Source organism: Lissotriton vulgaris, chromosome 2_1 (genome assembly GCF_964263255.1).
Source record: "Lissotriton vulgaris chromosome 2_1, aLisVul1.2, whole genome shotgun sequence".
Classification (NCBI taxonomy): domain Eukaryota; kingdom Metazoa; phylum Chordata; class Amphibia; order Caudata; family Salamandridae; genus Lissotriton; species Lissotriton vulgaris.
This window is the reverse complement of record NC_141687.1, coordinates 2016109032-2016136307: the sequence shown is the minus strand read 5'-3', so window position 1 is coordinate 2016136307 and position 27276 is coordinate 2016109032. Positions and strand designations below refer to the sequence as shown.

The 27276-nt window shown below is 44.3% G+C and overlaps 1 protein-coding gene across 2 annotated transcripts in view; it reads left to right on the top strand.

Moving 5' to 3' along the window:
- PDE8A (phosphodiesterase 8A) overlaps positions 1-27276 on the top strand; it is a 2218572-nt gene that overhangs the window by 738976 nt on the left and 1452320 nt on the right. For both annotated transcript variants that reach the window (XM_086958243.1, XM_086958242.1), the window contains exon 3: positions 19246-19436. In XM_086958243.1, coding sequence (XP_086814369.1) covers positions 19246-19436 — 191 coding nt within the window. The remainder of the gene's footprint in view (positions 1-19245; positions 19437-27276) is intronic.

Genomic DNA, 27276 nt, shown 5'->3' with positions numbered 1-27276 from the left:
CAATAATTTACTGCGCATGCGCGAGCAGGCAGAGTACCAAAAATCACAACAGTCGAAACTCACCAGAATAGCTCAACATACCTAGACTAGCAGTGCTAACAAAAGATTTTTTCTTTAGGTATGAACCCAATATAGTAGTCTAACCGTCAGTAGATACGTTTACATCCTTAATCACTACCTAAGAAGAAAAATTCTTGAGTAAATGAATCTAACAAGGAAGGCGAACCTCAATTTCTACCATGTGACCCCCCTCTCATTGCCACAGGCTCAAACGAGGTAGCCCATACTGATTGCCAAGGGCGAATCACAATCCTCTGTATATCCTCATTTAGACCATGTCTGACACTATCTAAAGAAGAGATCCAATAGGTTTCTCTCTTTTTACGTGAAATATCAATTGGGAAAACAATTTTGTTTTTGATCTTTTCCAAGATGCACCATCTAATGTCCGGCTCCGAATGATTTTTATCTATTCAGTGTAGGACAAGAGGTGCAGCAATTTTCTTGGTGTATATAGCTGATTTGTGTCTGCTAAAGCGTACCCGGAACTCCCGTGCAGTCTCACCAATGTATACTAGTTCACAAGGACACATCAGCAAGTACACTATATTGTGACTTCTACAATTCGTCAGGTCACACAAGCTGATATTGTGACCACGATAGTTCAAAGAATCAGTAACAATTGCTGCTTCACAGGCGTGACAGGAACCACACCTATGATTCCCAAGTACAACAGGCAGTCCTGTGACCGAGGTCTGATGCATAGTCAATGTTGCTAGTCTAGTATGGACCAAAAGGTCTTGTAGATTGCGATATCTACGGTAGGCTACAAGTGGCTGTTCCAGCTGGGTTTCATTTACATCACTGTTGAGAATTTTCCAGTGTTTACAAATGATGTTTTTGATTTTAAAGTTCAAAGAAGAATGGTTCACTACACACACGACATGATCTTGGGGTCTACAGGGAGAGGCCTCTGACAGGGCATCACGATTATAATATTTCGCCCTTTTGTAGGCATGTCAGACCAACCTGCGAGGGTACCCTCTCGCTAAGAGGCGTTTTTTTAGGGCACCCCCATGTGTGTGAAACTCGGCTATGTTGGTGCAGTTTCGGTGAACTCTCAGAAATTCTCCAAAAGGGATGGAGGCTTTCTGACAGTTCGGATGGAAACTCTGGTACTGCAGAATCATATTTTTTGCAGTGGGCTTTCTAAACAAGCTTACCTCAAGAAGTCCATTGGCACCTGAAATAAGAATGTCCAAGAATTCTACGCTAATGGGCTACTGTTAGAGGTTAACATTGCTCGCATTTAGCCACAGTATGAACTCATTCAATGACTCACTATCGCCTCTCCAAACAAAAAAGATATCATCCATGAAGCGTCTCCGCAAACCGACCTGGTCAGAGAATGGAGCTGCCTCATTGAACAGATGTTTGATCTCCCATTCACCCATGTAAGTGTTGGCTATGCTGGGAGCACAGGAAACTCCCATGCTGGTGCCCTTCTGTTGATATAGGTTGCCATTGAACTCAAAGTAGTTGTTTTTAAGTACTACCTCCAAAAATTCGAGTATAAAACTGTCAGGTCTCGTGCCAGGTGACCTCTGTAGCAGGGCAGCGACCGCCTGGAACACTTGACATTGAGGGATATTCGTATATAAAGCCTCAATGTCAAGCATTACAAAGATCTCACAGGCCTGATTGTAGGGGATCCCCTCAATCTTTTTTATAATGTCCCCTGTATCACGGATGTAAGAGGCGTAATTTTGTGTCAAGGGGCACAAGTAGGCATCCACAAACTTTGACATGGGTTCGGTGCTTGAGCCGATGGAGGAGATGATAGGGCGCATCGGAGGATCCTCAATGTCTTTATGTGTTTTTGGTAGTCCATAAAGGGCTGGTGTTTTTGGACATGTTTTATTGAGGAAATTGAATTCCTCCAAACAGATGTGACCCTGATCAAAAGCTCTACCAGTTATGTTCTCAATAGTAGTTATGTGCCTGGTTAGTTCTCTAGGATGGGCTTTCTTATAGTGTTCGGGGATAGACAACATCTTCAGCATTTTTTCATCATATTTGGATTGTTGCATTTAACCTATCCCCCCCACCCTTATCGCATGGTTTGACGACAAGATCTCTGTTTTGTTGGATCTGCCTGATTGTCTACCTGGGGCAAATTTCCACACACCTTCTGTGGAAGTTTAGTGATACGCGTAATCTCTTTGATAACATTTTGTTCACATATCTTGACTTTAGGTCCCATCATATCTAGAGTAGGTGTAAATTGAGATGGTGGTTTGCAGTGAGACTGATTTTCCTCGTTGGTTTCAGCGGGACGGTCAAGAAAAACCTTTTTTAGTCTCACTTTCCAAAAGAAGGAGTACAAATCCTCAAGTAATTTGAAAATGTTTGGATGAGTAGAGGGAACAAACAAAAGGCCCTGACTCAAAACTGACCTTTCCTCCGAGCTCAATTCTACTGAGGAAAGATTGAAAATAGGTAACGTATCAGCATCAACAATTCCAACGTCAGAACCACACTTACTTACCGCCAATACTGTTGAGTCTGGGTCTTTAGGTACGGCTGCTGATGAGGAGGGGCTGCTTGAGCAGAGTCTCCTCTCTCTGGAGCCCACCTCCTGTTCCTCCCTCTGTATTGGCCCCTTGCTAAAAAGGATGTTGACCACGGAATGTACGATGGACTTGTCTACCCCTGTATTGGCATGAATCAAACCGATCTCCACCCATATCTTGGTAGTTGTCATTGTCAGAATCGGATGAGTAGGTATCTGAGAAATTGATAATTCTCCTTCTATAGTTATTTCCCTGATATCCCTGATATTGACCGGCTCCCTGATTCCACTCTTGATAATTCGTAGTCTGGAGATATGGGTATGCTTTTTCTTGAGTATACCATCTGATGTCTTTCCTTAATTTCTCAGTTTTTGTATTGATAAGGTAGGTTTCAAAGTCTTGCATGTCCGTATTAACTTTCACAAGTCTTGCAGTAGCTTCTTCAAGGGCAGTTGAGGATTTTACTTTCTCTTCTAAATCAAGAATCTCTGGAAGGTACCACATGCAAAAATTCCCACAAAGACACGCAAATCCCTTATGACAGTTCGAGAATCAGCACTCCTTTGTGGCCACAACCACAAAAAGCGTGTGCACAAATCAACTGCAACTAAGATGTACTTATTCGCGTTATCAGAGGAGAAAGGACCGCAGTGGTCTAAATAAACATACGCAAGTGGTTTATTAGATATGTACAACTGCGTCTGGGGCGGGTGTGCAGCAGTAGAAGGTATAATCTGCTGACATATGTCACAATGAAGGACATAATCACGCATCTGTTTTACAATCCGCACCACCAGTAACGCTGTTGTAGGAGGGAAACAGTAGCTGACACGCTGGTATGCCCGGAGGCCATCCCTTCGTGAGCCGCTGTAATCAAAGTTTGTCTGCGATCCGGGTTGGGTATCATTCTGTCACCAACGTCATTAATTCTCACATAAGGGACTTTATCAGGACTTAAATTATAAGAATAATTAGAAGGGAAACCTTTCCGGTAATTACCTCCCTTCTCTGTGGCGGCAATTGCTGCCAAGAAGTCATCATCAATCTTAGTTTTGGAACGCTGCTACTGAATATGCTGCAACTGATGTCTGGGCGGCTTCATCGGCAAGACTGTTGCCAACAGCTTGAGCTCCTACACGCTGGTGATCAAGAGTATGAATTACAAACACGAGTGGGAGCCGTTCTTTAAGCTCAGCCACTCAAACCCAGATCATTTTATGTTTTATTGTGCGACCTTTGTAGTCACAATAGTAATTTTGAGTCGAAAAGGTTAAACTGTCATTGTATGATTGAACTCAGTAGTAAGAGTCTCTTACAATAGGAGTAGTCACACTAGGATCTGTGTGCTCCAATGCAAGAAGCTCTGCCAATTGGGGCAGTACAGTCCCCCTAATGTCTGTGTATGCATGACATCGGAAATTAATTCACAATCCACCATAGTACCTACCACTATTGCGCAGGCCGAAGAATATGCATGCTTTGAATCCGTAGCCGCTTGCGCAGAATCATCAGTGTAAATGATGCAATGGAAATCCTCTAATGGTCGCGTGGTCAGAGGAGCAGGATGAACTAATTCATACTACAAAAAGTCTGCAGAGAGGAATCAAAAATCAATGTGACATCCAAGGATATCAAGGACGTGGCCCATTGTATCCACCTCGGGTGCAAAGCCTTCGAATTTGGTACACTGGCTTTCGTCACAGCCTCCAAGACAGGATATGGAGTAACTACCAAAATGCGCTTTCCCTGCGACAGTGCACGTTCTTTGAGAATCGCCATTTGCACTGCTGTAAAAACTTTTTCCACAGTGGAAAACCGCAACTCAGCTGAAGTGTACAAGTGTGACTTGTAAGCGATAGGGACATTTTCGCCCTTTTAAAAGTGAGGTAAGTGAAACCCACCGCCCCAGGTACGATACTTATCACCATGTTGGTGTAGTTATCACGAGTCAACAAGAATTTAGATTCTAGAAGATCAGCCTGCAATGATTGCAAAATGGCTGAATGTGCGGGCAGCTAGCACGATTTGGAGTAAGTAAGTTGTATCAAAGCGTAAAGAGGCTTGATACGCTGGGCATAATCGGGAATGTAAGTAGGCCCGAAATTTAAAAAGCCCAGTAAAGATGTAGTTTTTTCAGTGTTGAGGGAGCGCGCAGCTGTGCACGTTTCTCCAGGAAGTGAGGTACTAAACCTCGACCTTAATTGTTGAGCTCGTATCCCAGGAACAACACTGTGTACTCTGCAATGTGTGATTTTGCAAAGTTGAATTTATAACTAAAACCGCAAAACGGCAAATTATGCGGTCAACATGGCACAGATGCAGCCATAATTCGTCGTCTGTGAGATATATGTCATCCACATACGAACATGCATCTGCGTCGAGCTCCTCCAAAAGAGAGACTATGCGGGTGGCAAAGACGCCTGGACTGTTTTTTATATCCCATAGCCAAACTACGAAATTGGCGTTGTTTGCCACCACTGGTAAAAGCTGTCCATTGACTACTAATAGGGGACAGATTGTGAGCAAAGAAGCCATTGTCAAGTGTGGTTTTAAACTTTTTGCTCACAAGACTATCCACAAGAGCGGAACTGTGAGTATTCAGTACCGCACACGTACGACAATGGGAGGGTTATTCATCGGAGACATACATGTTTCAATTACACCTTGATATTCCAATTACTCAAGGATTTCTGCTTCAGGAGCTTTTGCTTCGCGTCGCATGGGGTATTGGGGTTGAGGCTGTGGCATAGGCCGTAAGGGAATCTCAGGTCTGTGGGAAAATTTGTCCCAACCTCAGTGAGTACGGTACAAAACCGGTGCAAGCACCTTAGCCCAATCTTCTGCCAAATGCATGGCCTGCTTCTTCGATACTGTGTGCACGAAACAAGGGAGGATTATCTCCTCCCCTTGCGGAGCTGGCAAAACGACAGGTGGGGTCCAGTCGACCTCCGCCAACAAAATGTCATAGGTAGTAGTAAGATTATCCCAAAATACCCTTTTTACGGTACGTTGTATGTCACCTTCAATTAAAAGGTCAATTTCAAAAAGTCTTTCAGGGGGTGCCACCCTAGTGTTAGCTGTCTCAACTACAACAAACTTGTCAGTCGCTGTCACCTTCAGCAGGGCCTCTCGGACTATGGTAATCTCTTCCGCGCTGTCCAACAACGTCAGCGCCCATGTCACATTCCGAAACTGCATTCTCACTATCTGTGGCATATCTTGCTGTTAGAGCAGCAACTTTCTTCTACTGAAAATGGGTTATCTGATGTGGAAAGTTGTCCTTCTTGCCTTTACCGTCAGTCATGTGGGGTGGGTCTTGCTTCGCACCCCTCCCCCTGCTGCCGTATCCTCCACCGGTGGGTGAGACCGATGAATCCTGCAAAGAGCGATTGATCAGGAACCTGAAAACGATCAGGGGACTTAATCGTAGCGCGGTCGTGCAATTCATAAGTGCGCTCTGTAGACACAGGTATTGGCGAGGCAGGACGGGACCCCTGTTTCTGTTGCTTTTTCCTCTGTTTTTTATTTTTAGTCCAAGTCTGTTTCTAATCTGAGGGGCGATCATCTTTGTCAGACTTCGATGCCTATGTTTGCTTTTGCACTGTCTTGGCGAAAGGCTTAATACCTAAACTATTACGGCCAACAGTCTTATAAGCTGCCCTGATAATTCTCTGTAACTGACGGGGTTTCTCTGCATTGGGGACATCGCGCAAAGCATTAGACACCTGAAAGCTTACTGCATCTCCCTTAATGTTAGCAAGGACAAGATATGAAACTACGTCAAACACTCCGAGTCTAATTCTCAATTCAACAGCCGCCTCCGGTCCGTGATCATCCTGAACACACCTAATGACGGAGGGTAGGACAGACATTGACGGGGTGCCGAAGCATCTCGTACAGGGTGCCGCAAAAACCATACCCCATGTGGTACAGTCACTAACTTCAGGCACTAAGTCTTACTGCAAACTAATTGTAAGAATCCTGTGTTTCTCCACAGGAGTCATGTTTGGAAATGCTGCCTCCAGTTGGTCAAATTTCTCGTCAAGTCAAAAAGGCATTTCATCCTTATCTTGGGGATTCTTTCCCATAACCACATTAACCATAACGGGACTAAGCTTCAATCCGTTCGTCCCAACTGGATGCGCCACAGCACCAGTGCCCCCACCTGGGATGTTGCAGGAAATGTAATGAATCCAAGCCCTTATAACTGCTACTGCAGAGATAGAAAGGAGCCTCAATTCAAGTAAGGGACATTCCCCTGCACCCGGGTGCTGGGTAAATTTATCCAAAACAGGCCAAGAAGCGCCTGGAATGGACAAAGAACCCAATCTAATTGCAGTGAGAGGCTGGGGAAGGGCGCAATCAAACCAAACGCGGTGCTGCCAAGCAAAAATCGGAACCTCCTGTGTCCTATAAGGAGTTTACTCCGCAGGCACAGCAGTACGAGTGTATGTAGGAAACACATTAGTATCCGCATTAACTGCTGGAAACGCAACCCATGAGTAGAAAAGCTCAAACGGGTAAGCTGCGTCGGCACTCACAACAAAAATGACTGCCTTGCCATCCAAGGCGACGTTGAAACCCTGCAGATGATTGCGAACAGCCAATCAACTGTGCTGTGGGATATCAACGGCCGCCATAAGGACACAGAAAGATAATAGAACAATGCAAAGAAACAAAGCACAACTGGGTAGTAATCCTATAAAAAAAAGTTTCTATATTACCAAGCTTGAAAAGACCTATTTAACTATAGGTAGGTTTATCCGTCACCACTGTCAACCGGAAACAATAGTGAGGGGGTCGTTGACTGATATAAGCACTACTCAAGAGTCTCACAATAAGACCACAGCGTTAGGTGCGCCATGTCGCAGGGATTCTGCTCCTACACAGAACTGTGCACAGAGACCCAGGACCTCAGTGCATTGTGGTGTACCAAAAAATTCACCTCAGTGTGGGAGAGTAGGTTCTGCTTCCTATGGTCACCCCCACTTTTTGCTGTGATTTTCTGTTTTTTCGACTTTAGTGTGGCTGTGGGCCTGCTAATCAGACCCACAGCCCAGCTGTTCTATCTCTAAATTGATACCATGTACTTTAGGTACATACCTGATTGGGTATTGGATCAACTTTGTGAGCCCCTGTATAGTGTACCATAGGTACCCGGGGCATAGGTGCATCCAAGGCCTTCCAGGGGCTGCAGCATGTATTATGCCACCCCTGGCTGGCCCTCTAAACTGACACCACAGGCTGATCACTCAGCTTGGGTAAGGTGGTGTAATCACCCCTTACTTAGATATATTATACATATATCTACCTTATATATAGACACATATGCACCTATAAGTCACTCCTATGGTAGGCCTCGACAATCCTGGAGGCAGATTGCTTGGTTTTATGTCGGAGGGTGCCCTAGCATGAGCTGAGCCCCTCTGCAGCTTTCGGAACCATCTCCTTATAGCTGTTATATGATATAGCCATACCATATACGCTTAAGTGCATTATAATCCTCGCGGTTAATGCTAACTTTGGTTTGCTTTATCAAAACATGTCGTATAAGGTGTAAAACACTTTGGAATATTAACCCCCTCCCCCCCCCCCCCCCCCCACCCCCACGCCAATTCTGGCGGCGGGGGTGGCATTCCACCCTTCTAGAGGGAAAAGACATGTATGTTACTGCTTTACCCGGTTAAAGTTAAACAGAGCCCCAGCATCACAAAATGGATGCTGCCTCCACAGACACAAGTCTGGCCTCTGGTTGCTGGATGAAACTCCGACAGGGGAGGCCTGGACAATAGGTTTCCTGTCCAGAGAGGTGCCAGCACCTCCCCAGACAGGCAGATGTGTATTAAGATAGGGAGGACTGCATCAGCAGATGCTTTTTGAGACACTGCCTGGGACAAACAAGGTGCTCCATGCATAGCCCGGTTCAAACCAGTTGCTGGGGCACTCCAACCCCAGCTCTGGTGTGAAACTGGACAAAGGGAAAAGGGTGTAACCACCCCTTTCTCCGGTCCACCCATAGGAGGGACCCAGGCAGGTAATCCCGCCCTTTAGCTCAGTATAAGTTGGGAGCTGTATCCCCAGGATTTTAGATTATCCTGGAACGAAACTCTGATACAGAACTCCTTGACCTTCGACGTTCTATTTCGACTGGCATACTGAAGACATCTCCCTTGTGGTCAAGGAGTGACTACCTTGTGCAAACAGGCATCATCAGTAACTTGCCAGTCTGCTTTGTCGACGCTCCCACCGGAACCCGAAGACTCAGCGACACAGGAACTGGACTTCCAGACTTTCCTGACTCCGACCCACATCCACAGCAAAGCTGAGACCCGTGGCGGACACGAGAGACGTGGGACCGGACACCCTGGACATCCTGCATTTTGCTAACAGCTCGACTACCGAGGTACCCTCGCAGTTGTGCATTAGGGTACGAGAAGCCCCAGACCCCAGCGCCATTTGCACCGAAGCTCAGCCCTCCACACTCCACGAGTGCCGCGTGGGGCCCACTCTTGCATTTTAGCTTGACTCATCTTCCCGGTTGCTAGCCCGTTAGCTAGTAAGCCTCCTGAAGACAAACCTTTGAAACCAAACTGCTTTCCTGATTGCTCGAGGCTTGCCCCAGCTTCCCTGCAAAGGAGAAGCTCCTCAGACCTTGCTGGTCTGCACCGAAGCCCATCTTTATTTCCTGTTTGGATTGCGTTTGCCAAGGCTTGTTGGGTCCAATCCGGATACCGACACGGCAGTCAACTAGATCCTTCGTGGGACAGCTCGAATCCAGATCCTGGTCATCGTCAACACCTCCTGGTCCTCGTGGCTGCAGAGACGAGCTTCACCTCTTCACCTGAGATCATCGCTATTTCACCTGGTTCCTTCCTGGTACCTTCCTGGTCACTGGCTAGTGACCCAGACTCTGTCCCCTCTGCTTTCAGGTTCTTCACACCTTTGGTCCACCCGGACACTCTTCCTCTGGTCGCCTGCAGCACTTCTTTGCAGATCCCCATTGAAAGCATCAACTAAACTCGACACCAAAAGGCACCTATGCACCCGGCTACCCTGGGTGAGGTAACACGAGTACTCAGGTGCACCCGTGGGTCTTGACTCTCGAAGTGTCCTAGTCTAAAGGGGTTTTGTCGTAGTCCATCCGGAAGTGCCCTTAAACAGTAACTTTGCAACTTTTACGTTCTCCATTCTAAGTCAATGGCAACTCGCGACTGTGTTTAGACACTGCACGCATCTCCTGTGGGCCTCCTACTCCCTAACCTTTGGTTGTTTGGTGTAGCCCCAGTGATTCCCTAGGCCCAAGGCCTACTCACTGTTTCTGTCGTGGTTCTTATACCACTTCTTTAGTATATACTTTGTGAGGCCCCTAGGACATAACTGTATTTGTGCAACTTATCGTTTGCTAATTGAGTAACTTGTGATGTACTTTTACCTCTGACCTCATAAAGAGTGCAGAGGGATTGTGTTAGAAATAAATACATCTTTATTTGATATATACCTTGTGTGGTGTCCTTTCATTTGGTATTCAAGGGATTATAATTGGTAAAACAGCTTGCTTCACATGCTCTCTGAAGTCTTAGCCTATGACTGCTGGTCCATGCTACCTCTAGAATAGCTTGTCTATAAGTTTGACTTTACAACCACCATCAATGAGGGTCGTTTAGACTGGTGCAAGGTGCCCACTAGAAAAGTGGACATCATATGTCAGGCTAACTTCTCACACTCAGTGCCTGGAAACCCTAACCAGCTAGCATCAGGGTCACATTAGCTCTTGGTCCTATAGCAAAGGAATCAATGATTAGACAACCCAGAACATGCGACTTAAGTTATACTCAGTAATGGTGGGAAGCAAGAACACTCTTTCGTTATACTCTCATACCAGTCCACAACAGGAGTAAAAAAGCGACACGGAAAGGTTAAAATATTTATTTTAACGACGTGCTCTAAGATGTAGATCTTTGCTAACATAAGCAGACATATGATTAGAAATAATATGATCAGCATTGTAACAATTCCATAAAACACAAAGGGAGAAATCATATTACAATGACAGTGAAAATAGGACCTATAGCGCCTAGTGAATCACCCTTCCTAGTTAGGAACTATGTTTTATAAATATAGAAAGTCTCTTATGCCTGTTTGGGGGACCCCATACCTCCAAGATCAGCAGGTGTGAATCACATCAGGATCTGCAAAAGCTCTCTGTCTTTCTGGAAAAACAGGCTTCTTCCAAGTGCCTGAAATCATGCTTACAGTGTGATATTAAAGGCACCAGAATCCCTTTGGCTTGCAGCTGCATATATGTTATGTCTAGAATGTGAGCCGATCAGCTCGAACAACAGCTACTTTGTTATGATGACCTTGTAGGCTTTAGAACTCAGGGCCAGATGTAGGTCGCCCAATACCGGTCGGTAACGGCCGTTACCGACCGGTATTGGGCTTTTTAGATGTAGGTAGCATTTTTTTAGGATTCAGTATTTTACCGAATCAGTAATTTGAGAATTCGGTAAAATACCGAATTCTTAACATACCGATTCGGTAAATTACCGAATCCAGGATGTAGGGAGCACTCACGTTGGTGCATTCCTTAGTTAAGGATTCGTTATTTACCACCAACTACAAGTTGGTGGTAAATAATGAAAACCTTTGAAAACGCATTTTTTTTTCTTTTCCAACAGTGCGAGGTGGCAGACATACATTCCATTAGGGCATGTATGTGTGCCACATGTACACCCATACACAATTGAGGGGTGCAACAGGGTGTCAAAGTGACACCCTGCCACCCTTCAATGTATTCCCCCTGTTACCGAATCGGTATTTACCGATTCGGTAATTGCCATTCATTTCTATGAGCCTCCAGGCCCATAGGAATGAATGGCAATTACCGAATCGGTAAATACCGATTCAGTAAACTTACCGATTCGGTAATTTTTAACAAAAAATTACCTACATCCCATTTACCTATTCTTAAATACCGAATCGGTATGATTCTGTATTTAAGAATAGGTCAATTGAGATTACCTACATCTGGCCCTCAGTGTGCAGACTAGAGTCACGATGTAAGTCTAGGTATGCTGAAAACAAGCCCTTCTCATGTAAAGCATTTCACGCAGCCTAACTTACAACAACAATTATATGCAGTGTTGTGTGCAAAATTGGCAAAAAGGTAAAATGCGTTTAAACTTCTAATAAGCCTATGCTAACTTAACAATGTGCGCAACAAGTCCAAGTCCCAGCCCACACTACAAAAGCATTATTTGAAAAATTATGCTTTGAATCCATTCCTTGCTTAGGCTCTAAACTGAACTGTTATACTCTTCTACATTATTGAAACTTGGCTGTGGTATGAAGTTTCCCTCAAAACTTCCTCTATGTAATTTGCAAATCAGAACCAGTCCACTTTCCTATAGGGGCATGGGAAGATTTTGGTTTGTGTGTAACTCGCTCTGCAGGCTACCTCAAAATAATCAGTATGCATATCATTAAAATATTAAGACCTAGTGATGCTTTGTCCACTATTATTCCACACTGAATTTGAAAAAGGCTCTCCATGATTTCTAGTGAATCAGAAAGGGGAAAATGTGAAACTCAAAAGTAACACAAACCTACATGCCAACATTTTAGAAGAGGGAGGTGGGCGGTCTAAACAAAGATAAACAGGAGTATGTATTTCCCCCAATAACTTCTATTGGAGAAGAGGCTATTTCAGATGGGATACGGCCAAAATACACCCATATCTGGCCTAAAAAATCGGGGAGGCTCCTGCCAAAATTGGTGGATGTGCTTGTTTGCACAAACAAGCAGTCTCCAAGTGTCTTTGAGTCTTGTGTAAAATTCTGCAAATCTATTGACTTGTCCACAAGGAGTATCAAATTCAGTTGTTTCAACCCTATGTCTATCATTTTCTGAAATGACATCCCTACTGTTCTACAGGAACTTGGGCCAAAAGATTACCACAAAGTTTGATTCAAAGTCAAATAATTTAGTCAGTTGACTTTTATTCAATCAAAATGCAGTCAAAGTCAATTGTGGCAGCTTTGATCATGGTGGTGTCTCAAAACAGTCTGTTGGTCATCTGTCTTATATATTCTCAGGTCAGCTTCACTTTCAGCAAAGTATGTACATTCAGGAGATGTGTACCTTCAACTAGGCACCTGTATTCTCATTTATCGCCTTTCTGTTCAATGTCACTTTGCTCATTGATCTCGGTCTCCTTGTTGATGACATCTGTAATTCATCCTAAAGTTGTAGAAACACTGTCTCTTTCCACTCTGTGTTCACTTTTTTTTTCTTAGTCCCCCCTCCCATTCTCGTCACAATGCTCTGCACCTACTCCAAGCTCGAAGTGTGTGTTATAGCATCTTCAGTTTGGGTCATTGTTGATAGTCATGGGTCATTCATCACAATCCATGCACTTGTGTCTGGTTGATTTTGAGAAACTGTGGCTACTTTCCTTCTCATTCTGAACTCTCTGGTTGCACTGAGTTAGGATTTTGCATTTTAGTAGTGGCTTTCCCCACTTCAGCTTATTTCACTCTCCGAATGTGTGATCCATGAATCCAGTTTGGATGGACTCCACATTTATCAGCCGTATTCATGACCAGTATAACTTGATGGTGGCCATGCCATCCTGGATCCAGGTTCGATTTGCTCATGTGGAAGTTGCCAATTCAACCTGGTGAGAGGCAGCCACACCACATCAGCCAGGCCTTTGCAGTTGTCAAGATTTATGTCATCTGTAATATCTGCAAGTCCATTCATTAGACACAGCAGAAAGTTTCATGGCTCTGCCCATGATAATTTCATTGGAGGGGAAGGGGTGGCAGTCCTGACCACTAATCTGAAATCCTTCTCAAACTCATCAACACCAGTGGAAAAGTGTTGGGTCGTTTTAAAGACATGAATGCATACACTTTTTTAGCAAATTCGGGTTTCATCGTCCTGTCTATCAGTTCCACAATGCCTGAAGCCTCAGGTCTGTAACTACAGTTTAATCTCTGATCTACCTGCAAAGCTGCACACAGATTTAATCACTTAATTGTTGAAGTGACTGCCACGCTATGATTCAAGAGAAACCAGTATCCCAAAATGGGAGAGCAACTCTATTAGCTACAGTAAGTCTGTCATTTTTCCTAGCTTTGTATGCTCAGCTTCCACCCTTCCCGAAAAGAGAGAAAACACCACTTATATGTAATGGATCCAATATACAAACCGGCATCTCTACAAAGTCTAGCCTGCATGAGGTCAAAGGGAGCACCTCAATCCATCAATCAGTTCTCCTTCCTAAATCGCTTTATTGGTATGTGGCACATTATTGACATAACTCAGCCTCAACTAAACCGGAACCTGGGGTGAAACCAACATGTGCAAGAGAGTTGAACCATGGCGTTGTGGCATAGGGGGGGTAACCCCATGAAAATATTGTGCCATTGGGGACAACATTGAATCAGGCAAAACAGGATGACAATCTATGGAGAGCCAAACCTTAATCTTAGTACACTCTGTGTTTACCCAGCTCTCAACTTCACACTCTGGCACCTGTCCCTGCAATCTCTTTACCTCTTCCTATGTATCAGCCTTGGTCAATAAAAGGCTCTTAGACGTGTCGTGCTCAGATTAATTTGAGTAGTCTTCATTGACTGTGCAAGACCAAAGAGTGCAATACCTAGGTACTTCATCAGCATATCTAGATCTATTGCCAGCTGTAACAAAATAGCTCCCGCTTTTGTGTGCTTCACACTTTACAACGGCCACTTCAGCCAGCATTTGCAAACGTTAAGATGCTCCATAACATGGTGCCAATTCAGGATAGGGAAGCCAGACAAGGTCATGAAACTCCTCTGGGACCACAACTGGCCAACATGCACAAAGCCAAAACCGTACTGGCCATCAGTATAGATGATGACTCTTACATTTTTAGAGACACAGCAGGCTCTAGTAAGCCACCTGTGTAGAGGTTACATTACACAATCAGGAGGTTTCCACTACACCCCCTAAAGTACAAACAGCATATGCTGCTCTCATATTCTGTTGTTTGTCTCTTAAGCAACCGCCATCCATTAACAACAAATAACCATGCTCTTCCAGATGGACATCTCGAATATCAGATCTTGGCTTTGTACATAATTGGGTGACACCACCCGAGGAACCACAGCAAGAAACAACTACAAGGGTGCACTTAGACTCTATCATCATCAAGTAAACGAGACCAGGAATAGTGCCTTAACCCTGAGAATCAAATCTAGCTTCAACAACTTCAAGGAACTTTTCACCATTGACTGGGAATTCACTAACCCAACAGCCGCAACCCAAACCATCACCCCTACACAAGAACTCAGCAACATCCTCTGAGACTTTTTCCACGACAAAGTCAGCAACTTTCTACAGCAACGTTAAATCCCAGCTACCCCCCTAGGCTGCTAACCTCATCACCCAAGTCAACCAACTGACAGTATGGAACCTACTATCCATCGTGGACAATGCAACGATAATGATAACAGTTCACTTGAGGGCTCCTACAGACCCTTGCTGCCACCTTACCTACAACCTGGAAAGAGACCTGATCAGTGCTACACTCATTTCCGTCATCAACACTGCCCTCAAAACAGAATTCTACGATGGATCACAGACCACTAGCCTCTCCTCCGGATTGCCCCTGAGCACTCTGGTATATGAAGTGCATGTAGATTGAAGAGTTGAAACAAAAGTTCATGAGTGGTTCACTAAAGTTGGTGCAAGTAAGTACTTGTGGTTCCCAGGATCTCTAGACCCGGGGCATGGCCCCGGTTTCGGGATAGTTTCCCTCATCAGTAGAGACAGGATTTGGGGTGGATGAGAAGGCCGCCAAGTAACCGTCACAGGCCTCGATGCCTCTCCGGCGCGCAGGTGCATCTCCAAAAGCTTGTCAGCTTATGGGCTCATGGGAGCCCTTTAACAGAATTCTACGATGGATCGCACACCGCTAGCCTCTCCTCCGGATCGCCCCTGAGCACTCTGGTATATGAAGTGCATGTAGATTGAAGAGTTGAAACAAAAGTTCATGAGTGATTCACTAAAGTTGGTGCAAGTAAGTACTTGTGGTTCCCAGGATCTCTAGACCCGGGGCATGGCCCGGGTTTCGGGATAGTTTCCCTCATCAGTAGAGACAGGATTTCGGGTGGATGAGAAGGCCGCCAAGTAACCGTCACAGGCCTCGATGCCTCTCCGGCGCGCAGGTGCGTCTCCAAAAGCTCGTCAGCTTATGGGCTCATGGGAGCCCTTTAACAGAATTCTACAATGGATCGCACACCGCTAGCCTCTCCTCCGGATCGCCCCTGAGCACTCTGGTATATGAAGTGCATGTACATTGAAGAGTTGAAACAAAAGTTCATGAGTGGTTCACTAAAGTTGGTGCAAGTAAGTACTTGTGGTTCCCAGTATCTCTAGACCCGGGTTTCGGGATAGTTTCCCTCATCAGTAGAGACAGGATTTGGAGTGGATGAGAAGGCCGCAAAATAACCGTCACCGGCCTCGATGCCTGTCCGGAGACTCAGCTGCGCGCCGGAGAGGCATTGAGGCCTTTGACGGTTACTTGGCGGCCTTCTCATCCACCTCAAGTCCAGTTAAAGAATTGGCTTGGTAGTTTGGTCTGCCCTGTTCCCATGATGCACTGGGCCAGGGACAGACTAATTTGCATGTAGCCAGGTTCTGAGCTGGGATGGTGCAGTGAGCTAAAAAACGGTGATGGATCAAGCCCAGATCTGTTGACTGGGTAGGAGTGTTCTGTTTATTTCAGATACTCTGTCCATCACCACCCCCCTTTTCTGAATCGTTTTGTCCACCATAAGCGTGGAAGGGTATACTCAGATGTGAGTCCCTTGCTCACTGCACCATCAGGATTCAAGCAAGCCGGGCTGAAGACGGCTGCAATGCCAGAAACCGGTCCCCGCAAACATGTTTCCTTTCCAGTTAAAGAATTGGCTTGGTAGTTTGGTCTGCCCTGTTCCCATGATGCACTGGGCCAGGGACAGACTAATTTGCATGTAGCCAGGTTCTGAGCTGGGATGGTGCAGTGAGCTAAAAAACAGTGATGGATCAAGCCCTGATCTGTTGACTGGGTAGGGGTGTTCTGTTTAATTCAGATACTCTGTCCATCACCACCCCCTTTTCTGAATCCTCCTACCTTAAGGGCTAAGTGGGCTGTATGGAAAGATTCTTGAGAATTCATAGAACAGTTCACAAAGGTGCACCACTTTGGGGGAACCGCCGTGGCCCAAAAAACGATAAAATAGGCGCTGTCGAAAGAAGAGTGAAGTAAAACAATTGTTGACCTTTTTTTTTTTATTTCAAGTGATTTTATTAGGAAGAGCGTTTTATATACAAAGTACAGTGTACAGGAATGCATTAGAGGTAGCATGAGGGCAAACTTGGTCACATTGTACGCCGGTTGGGTTACATACGGCATCTCTTAGAGCATATTTGTGGCATGCACCAGCGTCTCTAGGTAATCGCGCTCTTGGCGTACGGCGTCGTAAGTGGCCTAGTTTTTGCCCCCTAGGATGGAAAGGAAAAACAGAGGTAGGAAAAGGAGAGAGAGGACAGAGTAGGAGGACCGGGTGGTTTGATGGCGATTTATTTCAATCCATTGAGATGTGACAATTAGCATTTTTACTTCCCCAGTCACAACTCTGGCGGTATTGGCAAGTAAGAAATTGCTTAAGAAGTAAGCTTGGTCGCGATCTGATTAATTTCTCGACGTTGCCGATTATAAACTACCTTAAGCTGTGGGGATTTTCCAAGGGAGATGTGTCGAATATATGCCGAATTCTCATTGACAATCTGTACCCATATGATACTGGCTTTGCATCTAAAACCTATTGGCAGGAGTGTGGTTGGGTATAGAATACCAGAGAATGACTGCAAGGAAATCCTATCATGATTGCTCGATCAGAGAAGTGTGCTTAAAGTACACCTATTTCAGCATCCTCAGTAATTGGTCTTCTCTCATTATATAAGGCTAGTATGTTTCCTAACGCGGAATGCTGGAGATGTCCAGATGTTGCGTGTAATTTGTACCATGTACTCTAGTGATGTCCTGCACTGGATATCTATTGCCATTATATATGGATGGCACTGTGCTCTACTAGTTTTATTCCTTTTGAGGAATCGGGCAGCTAACTTTGTAGCATGATTTTATTGCTTTGGATAGTACGACTTCTCACTGGCATAGGTGAATGTCGACGGCTCTAATAGTGGTTAAGATCAGCATTGGTTAACAGCACAGGCGCCCGCACATCAAGAATGGCTTGCTGAACTTTATGGATTACCCACATATGAATGTATATTTACAAGGTTCAAGATCACATCCAGGTTTTCGATGATTTTTGGGTTAATTTTTTAACATATGTAAACTCAAATTATCTTTCTCGTGTGTGGCGTATAATACTCTTTTCTGTGCAATGATGATGGTGATTGGAGTATTTTTATCTGTGATTTTAATCTGAGACAAAATGAGGCCGATGATTTAAATCATTTGTTTGTGAGGTGTGTGTCATACGTAGACAAAGGTTACCTTAGGCATTGCTTAGGCTGTATTTGTTTAACGGAAGGCTCCTTTATTGGATTTTATTTTTCTATTTTCATTCATACTATCTAAAGTTCTTTTGTCCCTTCTTGGCATCTCATTGAGTACTATATTGCATGACATTTGTATTCCTGTATAATGAAAATTTCAATAAAGAAATGTATATTAAAGAGAAACAGTATTTCAATTGGTTTAGGTACAAACAGGGCACAATGGGTGCAACAATATCATCATTCTTTCACAGGTTTCTTTCAACCTGCCTGCATACCTTCTGTTTCTGCGCAAAGCCTCCTTTTAGTTTCATGCCTGTCTGCTTTAATTCTCTAATTGAAATTCTCCAATTGGCTGATACCGCATTTCGTACATTCACCACCTCTCCTCTTTAAAACGCAAATTCTTGTAATCTAATATTACCTAATCTCCACCAACCCATCACACCAACCAACCATCCATCTGACACCGCATTGCCCTCCACTAATGACCACAACTACCAGGTATTATATCACAAAGTAACTGGAGTAAATTTATGCAATTTTTCTTGAGCGCATATGACTAATTTCAATAACCAACAGTAACCACTAGATTAACCACTAACCTTGAGTTCTGGAGTAGCGTGCTACTCGTCGTAAACACTTCAGTGCCTCGTCAGGGATAGTAAACGATATATGAATCCAATTATAATTGCTACACATGTAACAAATGAATGCTTGTTATTGCCAATTTGCTTTGATTTGTGTTTCCTCTGACTTCTCGTTTTTCTTCCTTCTTCCACAGACTTTCAGTCGTAATTGTATCCTCACATCACAGCATCTACTTAGGTCAACCTGATATGACAGTTATCTTGTCAACTGCCATCTGCCCAACAGTTAGCGAGTTATCACTGGTTGCTTCTGTACATCTTGCCTTTAGTAAAGAAAAAAAATCATGGTTTTGCAATAATATGTCTGTCTGGTTAGGTTTTCAATTATTCAGGTGTTATACACATAAAGAAAACATGTTGAGTTATTTTCTGTGTACTAAAAAAACTTGTACAATTCTTCGGCTGTTTCTTACATACGAAACTGAAAAATTGTCTGGCCAACATCTAATACAATATTGTTTATTTATCAGGTACTTTTAGTATTTGCCAAAGAAGACAGCCAGAGCAATGGATTCTGCTGGGCGTGTGAAAAAGCAGGATTTAAATGTAATATTGCTAGGACTCCAGAATCTGCACTTCAGAGCTTCTTGGATAAGAATCATGAAATAATCATAATTGATCATCGGCATTCAAGACAATTCGATGCAGAAGCTCTATGCAGGTAAATATTTTAATGACTCTAATACAATGGCTTAACAAGCTAATACTGGTGGGGGAGACTCCACCTTTCATCACTCTTTGATGAAGAAGACGAAAAAAGAGTAGTATTGGGTTTGGTATTTGTAACAATGTTTACCTACAGTAAGGCGGATCCACAAGACAGGGACATGTTGTGCTTTCTACAAAGAATTGCTATTCAGAATACTCTTGTACATGTTTTGTCATATTCTTGAATAGAATTGGATTTTTGTAGTATAATGCTTGAAGGTGTAATTCGCAATTTTTTAAGTAAAGTTATAGTAAATAAATCACCTCCTACATTATTTAGACCAAAAGATCCGTTGCCTTTTGTTTAATTTAACAGAGGTATTAGGAACAAAGTAAAAAAGATTCAGTAATGCCCAAACCGACACGCAGGTTGCCCTCCAGACTTTAACTGTTCTCAAATCTTAGGGAGAATGTTCTCACCTCTACTAGAGATCAAGTATTGCCTCTTTGCTGGCATGTTTGCCCCCCAAAGATTCTGAGTCTTTCCTTGCCACTTTCCTTCTCATTCATAATGAGACCAGGTTGACAAGTATTTTCTTAATATGCAAATTACCTTTTCAGACTCTCTATATACTTCCTCAAGTTAGTCAGTTTTTTTTTTCACTTTCTGATATCTGGTTTAGCTGGAAAGATCTTTCTTTTACCTTATATCCACCTCTGAGCTGTTATCCACTTTGGGAAAAGTCACATATATGGCCTAGATAGATAGATATTCTTGTGAAATCGTTATGAAGGCTTAAACACCAACTGTCCCAAGTACTTAATTTGTAAAAATGCAAGTGCCAAGGCTCGAGATATTTATCAGAAAGAAACTGAAGTGGTTGGGGCTATCCATTGCCCTTGCTAGCGCTGCCAAATGTGTTTCAAGGTCAGCTAAAGCTATAAATACGGCTTGGACCCACTTCTACTATAATTAATTTTTTTTGCAGTGTATTGAATACAAATTTGATGAACTGTACTCGAAAATTTACAAAATAGTGCCACCATGTGAATGACTGTCATTAATAAGTGCCGGTATTTACAATTAAGTGCCAGTTCGAAGCATCTGCAAACACCAACACAGATCAAGCCAAATGGCCAAATGGCCAAAAAGCATTCTTACATTCTGAAAGGAAAAGGCTGCAAAGTGGTTAAAGACCAGGAGATATATTGGGAGTGCCTTGGACACCACACTTCAACTTTACAGCAGGACTATTTTTCACTCATTGTGATATTCTATACCTGAGAAATAACTCCAATCCTATGGGCGATTCTCTTGATACCTCTGCAATATCCTACAGGTAGCTAGTCATGATGTAATGATCTGTGGTATCATGAGTGACCTAGCGATTGAGAAGCACTTATAGCATAGCCAACCGCTCATTTGTAACCTATAGCAGCCTCTTCCTTATGCCCACCAGCTGCATTTCTGTGCAGTGATGGAGGCTAGCTATACTCATAGCTGTCTGGGTCTGAGAGGTTCAGTGATGGATCTGTTCAATAGAAGAGTAGCTTTTGGCTACTTCAAGTACCCTGAGACCCTAAAGTCTGACATATGTTTATTTATTTTCAGTATTTGCAGGGGTAAACATATACTCCACTTCTTGTACTATAAGTGAAGTATGGTCCTCCAGGGAGTTGAGTGATGTTCATGCTACCCATTACATTATCTCAAATTTAGACTGAGTTAACCTTAATATCGAAACCAAAACGGTTGAGGGCTACTAAAGGGATATGTGGTAGCAGAATTAAACTCTACAAATTATGAAGAAGAAAAGGTTTGTTTACAGGACTCAATTAGGAAAGACATGTCTATGCCAAACTTATTAGCTCCCTTTTCCTGTCCTTTGTTAGTTTAGTCCTCTCCCTAATAAGATTAATCTTATTTAGAAAAAAGGTGGTGGCATTGCCATCATTGCACGTGACACCTTCTCTGTAAGGATCAAAACGATCACATGTTCATCCTGTGAAGCCCTAGAATTTTCCATCAAGTTGTCCCCATCCTACACATTTAAAGGGATTCTTCTTTACCGTCCTCCGGGGCCCAGGACTGATTTTATTTCAGACCTCAGGTCTACGTTGGAAGCATCCGCCCTCGACAATTCCCTCACGATATTGGGTGATTTCAACTTTCATTTTGATACACCTGAAAACCCTGACACCGCCACCTTCCTAGCAGATATGTCCACCTTTGGTCTCCATCCCCTGGTGAACTCCCCCACACATGAAGGAGGCCATACATTGGATGGCATCTTCACTAATGCAGCGGGCTTGCAAGTCACCCAAATACTTCCCCTTACTTGGTCTGATAACCATCTTATCCTGGCATCTCTGTCATTTCATGACTCTCTTGCCGTCAAATCATGCCCTAATCCCCGCCAACCCTACCTGGCATGGCAAAGTTCTGCTCCCGGTCATAGAAGTGGTTGTCCCGGCTATGACTGCCATCTGTAACGCCATGTTTAGTACAGGCGTCTACCCAGAGATTTTAAAAAAGACCCTTATAAAACCCCTCCTCAAAAAACCGAACCTCGATAAGGAAGAACTAAAAAGCTATCGTCCAATTGCTAGTCTCCCACTCTTGGCAAAAATAGTTGAAAAAGTTATGAATCTTCAATTATCAACCTTTGTCGAGGAACACAATCTACTGGATGAATCGCAGTTCGGCTTCCGCCAATTCCATGGAACAGAGACCGCCCTGGTCAAAGCGGCGGACGACATTAGATCTATCCGGGATGTGGGAGGAACAGCAGTCCTGATACTGCTGGACCTATCTGCGGCCTTCGACACGGTCGACCATGTCACCCTGGTCGATCGTGTCGAAAGCATGGGCATCTTATGTAACGCCAAGAAACTTCTTGCTTCTTTCCTTGCGAACAGGTCCCAGGTCGTCACTATTGGATCCTTTGAATCATCCTCCTTGTCACTGCCATGTGGAGTTCCTCAAGGCTCATCCCTTAGTCCGACACTATTTAACATTTATGTGTTGGACCTTGCCAAAGTCATTCGGGCACATGGGATGAGTCTTACATCCTACCCAGATGATACCCAGTTGGTCCTCGCCGTCAGGAATGATGGGCCTAAAATTGCCAACAATTTTAATCAAGGCATGCTGGCAATTGGGAGTTGGATGGCCTCTAACTGCCTGAAATTAAATTCCGACAAATCGGAAGTTGTCATTTTCGGCAACTTATCCCCGGAATGGTCCTCCCTCTGGTGGCCGTTATCCATGGGCCAGCCTCCGGCTCCGGTTAGCAAGGTGAGGAATTTAGGAGTCATGTTTGACAATCGCCTCCATTTTCTACCTTACGCAAACCAGATCTCCTCATCAGCTTTCCACAAATTATGGCTCATAAAAAAATCTTGCCATTTCTACCCGAGAATGCCGTAAAAACCCTGGTGAGCTCCCTGGTTTTGTCTACATTAGACTACTGTAATGCTCTGTTTTTAGGTGCCCAAGAAAGAGTGTTACAAAAAATTCAAACTATTCAAAATGCAGCTGCTAGGCTCCTTGGGCGCATTCCCAAACACCAATCTGTGTCAGAAACTATAAGACAGTTGCACTGGTTGCCGGTAAGAAAGAGAATTAAGTTCAAGTCCCTCTGCTTAGTATATAAGGCTCTACACAATGTCAGACCTGCATTTTTCACTCAAAATCTCATTCCCTACAGTCCCTCCAGAACGCTACGCTCATCCAGTTCACACAAACTGGTGGTACCACCTACCAAATCTGTCTCATGGGGAGACAGAAGATTCCTTGTAGCCGCACCTAAACTCTGGAACACCTTGCCATACTCGATCAAAACGAGTACCTCCCTCTGGTCTTTTCGCAAGCAACTCAAGACCTGGCTTTTTAATCAATAAACTCTAGCTCCCCTTGTTGGTTAAACACTGCAGAGACTCTCAGCGCCGAGATGCCCAAGGGCCTTCGTTCGCGCTTTATAAATGTTTTAATAAATAAATAAATAAATAAATGTCTTCAGGATCTGAACTGATACACTTGCCATTGTTAAATAATTATTTAACAAAAGCTTTGGTCTCCTCCACCGTGAAGTTAAAATATTGTAAATTGATAGGTTCAGTGTCCTTACTACAGGACTCTTTTAAACTGGTTCTACCAATCTTTTCACCTCAGATTTAGCTTTCTCACACTTCTTTGTGGCTGCATCTAGTTAAGATCTTGGCAGCATTAAATCATTTCAGTGAGATGGGAGCAAGAACCTTCTTAAGGGTACCTAGTATTAGGGTAAAATTAAATATGCTGCCTGGCTGTTAACTCAAACACCTGACTGGTCAACTTCTTTCAATACCACTTCGAGTTTTCTTCCGGTCCTCAGACTCTAACCAGTGCTACCCACTTTATCAAATATTCTGAAAACCAAGGCATATTCGAGGCATGTTAAAAATGAAGAGTGGGTATTTACAGGATGTAGGTTCTCAGAGGTTAGTATTTCAGTCAAGGGCATTACATTTTGATGGTATTTACGACCCACTGCTTTAAGCCCCCTCCTCTAGGTGTCTCAAATATCAGTTAAACTTGTTATCAGACCAGATCTTAAAAGCACTGATTGTGAGAAGAGGTTGATTACTCTATCACTGACTTGATGAGGTCTATGAAATATTCCTCCACTGCAAAAACGTATGTGGTTATCTGTAAATCCATAAATAGTCCAAAATGATGTATCCTCACTGACATCTTACATGCTACTGTTTCAAAAGAAGGAAACTTGACTAAGGGCATTTTGTAGTCCCTTAGGTTAGTGGGATGACTATCCTCCCTAAATAGCTTTCAAAATTTCAATGACAAAGAAACAAATTTCAAGTAAGATGGAATTACTCCTGACCCTTACAGTGTTTCTTCAACTGAGTTTGTGACACAATCATTAGCTTAAGCTCCGTTTCCAGCAGTGCATCCTGAACATCATTGCAGTCAGCGACATTTATAATTCATAATTTATAATTAATAATATAATTAGGTTACGAGGCACCTACATTAATCTATTGTATTAAACAATTCACTATCATTTTCTTTATAACATGTAAAAGCCATAATCACATAGACTCCTATAACATCAGTTTTATTGCCCATCTTTATAGATCAAAGCACCACACCTCGCCCATTTTGTAACTCATGTCACATTGTTTCAAAGGTAAGTAATAATTCTGTGTCAGAACTGGGGGAGAATATTATGCATTCTATCTCTGCCTTATTCTTACCAGTAGCACAACTTGAACCAGGCCATTAAAAACTATGTTTCCCATGAGAACTTGGATAAAGAGTAGTATAACAACAACCAGTTACAGTCCATATAGGTGAAGGCCATATGTCCTTCTCCCTCTTTGTTCACTGCTCTAGCAGCATATAAATAACCATTCCTTCTGAAGAACTAACTTGCTTTTCTTTAGTCACGTTTGTTAATTAAACTTGGAGTGTAAATTCTGTTCAAAACATGTACCTCATTGCTTGATCTGTTCCTTCGTATGGGCCATGCCCCACGCTATTCAGACTAGTCATACTTTTCTTTTCAGGTTGGGTAGTTGGGTACCGAGATGGCACGATGGAGCGTGCTGTTATGTAGTATTCTGTCTGTGTGGGACACAGTAGCTCTACCATACTATTTATCTGTTCTCTTTGAGCTTCTCTGCACTGTGAAATATAATTTGAGGTCTTTGAACTTGGCACAGGCTTTATTAGTTATTACCCATAGGAGTGTGTGTCCAGGGCCTGGTGGGGCTCATGCCCCACCTGCATTGCAATAGTTGACACAGCATACACAGTTTCAGGACCTCCATTAGAACCTTGTGGCTAAGCAGCCAGTCGGAGCCATTATATAGTTTCTCAATATCTGTCCCCTTAGAAATCTCTGCCGCAAAGGGGATACTATGCAGAGAACCACCCGTATTTATGAGAAAGAGATAGAAGAAATCATCCCATAGTATGATAATCTTTCAAAGGTGGTGGATACCTCTTAAAAACATGGTGATTAGTGCTGTAGAGCCTTTTCAGAACCAGCTGTTATTGTTGGCCTTAAAGAACCTCTCTCTAGGCGGGAACCATCGAACCCTGGAGGTATGAGGGCCAGAGTCCTGAAACGGCTAAAGCTAAATGCAAGAGGGAGCAACCCAGAGGGAGGAAATCCTTTGATAGGGTACAGTAGGCTTTCATTTCATAGTCCAAAACCATTCAGGAGGAGAAAGGGGACACACGCCCAATCTAAGATGCTCAGGCAATGGTGTTGCCCCTATGGCTAAACCTAATGCTAAGCACCTATGGCCTGCTGCACTCCACATCTCCCAGCCTGAAGCTTCTACCAACCTGAATCGAGCAGGAGAGAACTTCAACGCCTGGATCACCAGCACTGCTAATTCACCCCCACCCTTGACCTTTGACCCTTCCAGGTAGGTCGCTCCCCCTCCGCACAACACGGCCTGTGTGTCCCTGCCCCAGCTGTCGCTGCTGAGGAAGTTCGAGGCCCTCTTCCACCCGCAGCCTACCACCTGCGCCTCATCCCTGGTGGTCAGTGGTAGGCCGTAGGGTTGCTCATCCTCCATTGTATTGCCTATATTTTCTTTCACTGCTCCTGTTGTAGTGACTGCATTTTCATTGTTGTGTCTGTGACTGCTGTTGTCTGTCTCTCCGCTGCCTGTACGTGGTCTGTGCCCGTTCTCTCCCTCTGTTCCCCTCGCTGCCCCCGAGTCTCTCTGCCCGGTTTCCCTTCTGCTCCCCTCGCTGCCCCCGTGTCTCTCTGCCCGGGTTTTCCTTCTGCTCCCCTCGCGGCCCCGTGTCTCTCTGCCCGTTTTTGCCTTCTGTTGCTTAGCTGCTCCTGCGTTTCTGTGACCTTTCTGCCCTTTTTTGTGACTTTTGTGCCCTGTGTGCCACTTGTTTCCCCCTCGATTTTTTTGTGACCTTTCTGCCCCTTCCAGGGACCTTTCTGCCTCTGTGCCACTCATTTCCCCCCGTTTTTGTGACCTTTCTGCCCTTTCTTGGGAACTTTCTGCCTCCTGTGTCACTCGTTTCCCCCCCTTTTTTTTAACCTTTTTGCCCTTTTGTGACCTTTCTGCCATCTGTGCCACTCGATCCCCTCAATTGTTGTGCCCTTTTGTCTTCTGTTTCCTTTGTCGCCCCTCACCGCCCACGCCGCTGCGTCCCCTGCGGCTCCGCCTCCCTGACTACCCATTCGCTGCCCACGCGTCCCGCCTTCTCCTCACTGCCACCTCCCCATACATGCCGGCCGCTGCACGGTCGCGTCGCTGGCATGCGGCAAGCCCGTCTGGGCCTGTCCGCACCTGGACCCCGCCTAGCGCCAGAACCCCTGGCCCCCGCACCCGCCATGACGACGACCGCCACCACTACGACGCCAGCACTCTTCACGCTCTCCACCCCGGAGGGACCCACAACTGCTTCAAAGCTGCCCCGAAAGCGTAGAGTGAGCATCCCACATCTCCAAGCGCAGATTAAAGTTAGAGCATTATATTGGGGGTCTGTCAAAAATGCAGAGAGACTCCTATTCACGACCCATCTCCCCGGTGATCCAAGCTTATAGACATGGGGGAGGGCTGCTCTATATGGAGTTGAGTTATGAGGACACAAGGATGTGAAGGCCCTAGTGATTGCAGAGAATAGTTTTCTGAGACAAATGCTGGACCTTCCAGTCAGTACCCTCCTACTCCCGCTCAGTTGGATGCAAAGGTCAGACCGATATCTGATGGGGCTGGAATTACACCTATTCTTTATTGGATAAAGATTTGGGCCACTCCTGAACTGAGTTCTTATCGGCAAGTGCTGGAACAAATACTCAGTAGAGTAGGGTCCA